Source organism: Phyllostomus hastatus, unplaced genomic scaffold (assembly GCF_019186645.2).
Source record: "Phyllostomus hastatus isolate PE091 unplaced genomic scaffold, TTU_PhHast_1.1 phas_scaffold_585, whole genome shotgun sequence".
Lineage (NCBI taxonomy): Eukaryota > Metazoa > Chordata > Mammalia > Chiroptera > Phyllostomidae > Phyllostomus > Phyllostomus hastatus.
Genome location: NW_025334037.1, coordinates 68,253 through 72,764, shown reverse-complemented (window position 1 = coordinate 72,764; position 4,512 = coordinate 68,253). Strand labels below are relative to the sequence as shown.

At 36.1% G+C, this 4,512-nt stretch overlaps 1 protein-coding gene across 1 annotated transcript; it reads left to right on the top strand.

Annotated features, from left to right (window-relative positions):
- Window positions 1-2,614: 2,614 nt before the first annotated feature.
- LOC123810179 (olfactory receptor 10A3-like) lies at window positions 2,615-3,625 on the top strand. The gene has a single exon (XM_045825731.1). It carries the CDS (start codon window positions 2,681-2,683, stop codon window positions 3,623-3,625), a length of 945 nt encoding a protein of 314 aa, XP_045681687.1. The 5' UTR covers window positions 2,615-2,680.
- The last annotated feature ends 887 nt before the right edge of the window (window positions 3,626-4,512 follow it).

The window sequence follows — 4,512 nt, the reverse complement described above, 5'->3', positions numbered from 1 at the left end:
TTTCACCTCCTATTGAGTGATGTCATGGTGAAACTGAGTCTCTTGTGTGAAGAGGCATTGTTCCCTGTAGGAATGTGAGGGAGGGATGGATCCAGGTTTGTGCTCTTGAGCTTTCTCCCTGGAGGGGTCAAGTTCAAGTCTCTTTAGTTATTACATGAGAATATGGAAAAGCATTTTTGAAGTGATTTCATGTTCCCCAGGGAGGGATTCTCCAGGGCATAGATTCAATGTCATATAATGTTCTAGAATCAGTGCACTAAATCACTGAGCTGTATGTACAACAAGGTGGCTTTGGCTACAGGAAGGACTTCTGATACAGTAGTGGGAAACTTAAAGAGACAAATCAGTAGGTAAGAGAGTGAAGCTTCTGCTTGTGTGCCTGATGGCGGGTTTTCCATATGCATTTCTTCTCCCTGATAGTTGGAGATGCAGTGGAAGGGATTTCCCTGTGCTCAGGAATCATGAGACACAGCCGAACCACTTGAATCAGTAGGCTCTCGGTTTTGATGCTCTTTGTTTTCCTCTTCCTTTCAGAGAAGAGTTCAGGCAATAATTAGGGGTAGAAGTATTTTGCCTGAACTATTCACCAAACCGTAGAGTTTTGCAACTTGAAGGGAACTTGGTAAATGAGTCTAATTATTCTCTTTTCAATTTCATGGATGAACTCTACAGAAGGGAGTGATCAGATGGTGTAAGGGTCTTCTTCTAAGTTACAGAGAAAATAAGAGCATCTGTGGTCAGCTGCTCTTCACCACTCATGAATGTTCTGTTCCATGGCATGCTCACAGTGAGTCCTGAAAGGTTTTCTTCTTTATTTATATGATACCCCAGATTTTCTGATTTAAGAAAAACCTATCTACTTTTAAATATTAGAAACTGATCATATATCATTCTCTTTTTCCCATTAGGAATGGGTTTTAACTGTTTGATCTTGTGACTACATTTTACTAATTTTAGGTGACTTTTTGATATCCAAATGATAATTATTGTGGTTAACACAGCCATTTAATTTTAATGGATGATCATGGTCAAGCACAGAAGGAAATCAGCCTGTGTTCTGCCTGCTAATGTCCTAATGATCTGCACTCAGACAACATTAAATGACTTCAGCCTACTTTGTCCTTACTGTCTTCTGAGTTTCTCACCTCCCAGCCTGTGTTTGCTGGTTTGCAAAACATCACACAAAGGACAGTAGGCCTCCATTGTAATTATAATGTGTCATCAGATACCTCTACCTGAGCAAGTCATCCCTCCTTTTGACTTTCTCCTTCTACCTAATATGTCTTCCACTGATGACACCTATGATTATGGCTGTTCACTTCCCCCCCATTCAGAATTAATCTGACCCTCTTTGAAATGTTTAACCCACTTGTTATTACTTTTGCTTCCCAAAAGTTCAATGTGCTGGTTTCACTTTTTAAAAGACACTCTATTCCTTAAAGTTATCATGGATTTTCCTCATTTAGCCCCCTTATTCATCAAATATCGGTCTAGCATTTATTATGGGTCAGGGCCTGTTTTAGACATTGTGGCTATAGGAAAGAACCAAAATAAATCTTTGAATCCTGGAATTTATGTTTTAGTGAGGAAGTTAGATTTTATATATATTATATATATAAACATATTTACTTACATATAAATTATACTATTTAACTTATAAATTAATTTATTGTTCTATGTTAACTATATATTTATACTTAGAATGTCAGTTGGTGGTAATGGAGAAAATAGAGCAAGGTGTGATGGGAGGAGTTAAGAGGGGACTGAGGGAAGGCTGGATTGCTAGTTTATGTATCATTTCCTGCTCTCTGTTGAGTGGTAGGGTCAAATGTGTGCCTGAGATTACTGAACCTAGAAAACCTTATTTGCTTAACCAGTGTGTGTTGAATTACTGATGAAATGAACTTCTTCATGAGAAGGCAAAGGCTCTTAAAATTTTTCATGCAGTCCAACCTTTTTTACCCCCTTTTATCCCCCCATGCAGTCCAATCTTAATGTAATTGTCTATGACCAGTCTTTGCATAAACTAATAAGCCTGGAAGCAATTCACATTATTTACAGATCACTTAAGATAAGTATATCTGAAGTACAACCTCCTTTGTGTGTTCCTGTGACATTTTCATATTCAGCCAGCTCACATAGGTGTATTTTGAATGTGATAAATATTTGTAATAAATATAAAACAAGTTTGCTGTAACTTTGAACTATTAAGTTGTTATCAAAATTTTGTGGGTATCCTTTTCCATTTGTCTACTTTTTAATACTTTATTTTTTTGTAGTCTTAAATTTTACATTATTTAAAATTGAGAAAAATGAATGATACTAGTAGCAATGTTGTGAAGATGGAATCTAAATTATTTATTTTGTTTTAAGTCTATGTTTAATTTTCAAACTACATAATGCAAAATTTGCAAAAGAATTTTGATATAATTTGTACTTTACAGACAAGATTTCTGAGCCAGAATTCTTTACTTCATCCTTTCTATTTGAAAGATTTATTTATCTGAGTAACTGGCCATTCTCCATAATTGTCACACTGGGTTCCTGTTTGGGCAAGTTCTTTTTTATATCATCTGCCAAGTATACCTGGGGTAAGTGTGGACACTGACTCAGCTATTGGATGATGACTTCATAACTCGTATTTTATATCTGTAGAAACAAAACATGCTCTACTACTGAAATGAAAAGACAAAATCAAAGTTCTGTGGTTGAGTTCATCCTCTTGGGCTTTTCAAATTTTCCCAAACTCCAAAAGCAGCTCTTTGGCATTTTCTTGGTTATTTACCTGGTGACCCTGATAGGAAATGCCATGATCATAGTCATCATCTTCCTGGAACAGAGCCTCCATATTCCCCTGTATCTATTCCTCCTGAACTTGTCTGTGGTGGACGTGAGTTTCAGTGCAGTCATTATGCCTGAAATGCTGGTGGTTCTCTCCACTGAGAAAGCATCGATTTCATTTGTGAGTTGTTTTGCACAAATGTATTTCATTCTTCTTTTTGGTGTGACTGAATGTTTTCTCCTGGGGACAATGGCTTATGACAGATTTGCTGCAATCTGTCATCCTCTGAGCTACCCAATGATTATGAACAAAAGCGTTTTCATGAAATTAGTAATGTTCTCATGGGTCTCAGGAATCATGGTGGCTACTATGCAAACATCATGGGTGTTTAGTTTTCCATTTTGTGGCCCCAGTGAAATTAGTCATATCTCTTGTGAAACCCCAGCAGTGCTAGAGCTTGTGTGTGCAGACACGTTTTGGTTTGAAATCTATGCATTCATTGGCACCCTTTTGATTATTATGGTTCCTTTCTTTTTGATACTCTTGTCTTACATTCGAATCCTCTTTGCCATCCTGAAGATGCCATCAACCACTGGCAGGCAGAAGGCCTTTTCCACCTGTGTCTCCCATCTCACATCTGTTACCCTCTTCTATGGCACAGCCAGCATGACCTATTTACAACCCAAATCTGGCTACTCCCCAGAAACCAAGAAACTGATGTCACTGGCTTACTCACTTCTTACGCCTCTGCTGAATCCACTGATCTACAGCTTGCGAAACAGTGAGATGAAAAGAGCTTTGATGAAGTTATGGCGAAGAAAAGTAGACTTACACTCTCTCTGACTGTGCTGGGAAGGCATGAAATATTTATTTGGTCAGTGTTTGGTGAACTCTTTTGAATTTAATAAATGGTGTAAAAGTTTGCATCTCTTGGCATGAATATGCTTAACTTTTTGAGTTCTTCAAATCTGCTAATAAGTAAGGTTATCTATATACATGTTTTTTTTCATAGATGCATTATATTCCTCCATATTGGGTATAACACGGTTTCTTCAAAATACTGTTTATTGGAAGCCATACAGGTGTTTGTTAGATTTTTGTACCTTCAGAGTATGCTAAATAAAAAACCTAGTTTTATACATTCATAAATTCTGGAGCTTTAATTTTTGCAGAGTAGATTTTCAAACCTGAGTTTGATGGGTTAGAGCAACTGTGAATTTGCAAACTTTCATAAATATTACCAAATTACTTTTTAAAATTTCATCAACAGATTGCTGAAACTTGGGTAATAGCCAAATGCTGTATAGTACTGTTTTCAGTCAAACATCAAAGTAGCATCAGCAAAAAAGTTTGGTTGAATCTTATTCCTTGATATCTTGAAATTTCCATCTCATAGCTCTTAAAAGAACCAATAAAAATAAGGCTTATCTAAAACAAACAGGCAAACAAAAAGGAAGCTAAATACAGAGTTTTCGATTAACCATTCTTTAGTTCATTTGTTCATTCATTGATTGTAGGAACCAATTTTTAATACCTTAATGTATTTATTTTTCCAGCTCATGTGATGTAATTGACAATTAAAATTGATATATTTAGAGTACAATGTGATGATTTGATATATGCACATTGTGAAATGATTACCACAGTCAAGTTAATTAATCCATCTTTCACCTTACATAGTTACCTTTTTTGTTTTTTGATTGAGAACACTTGAGATCTATGAGCAAATT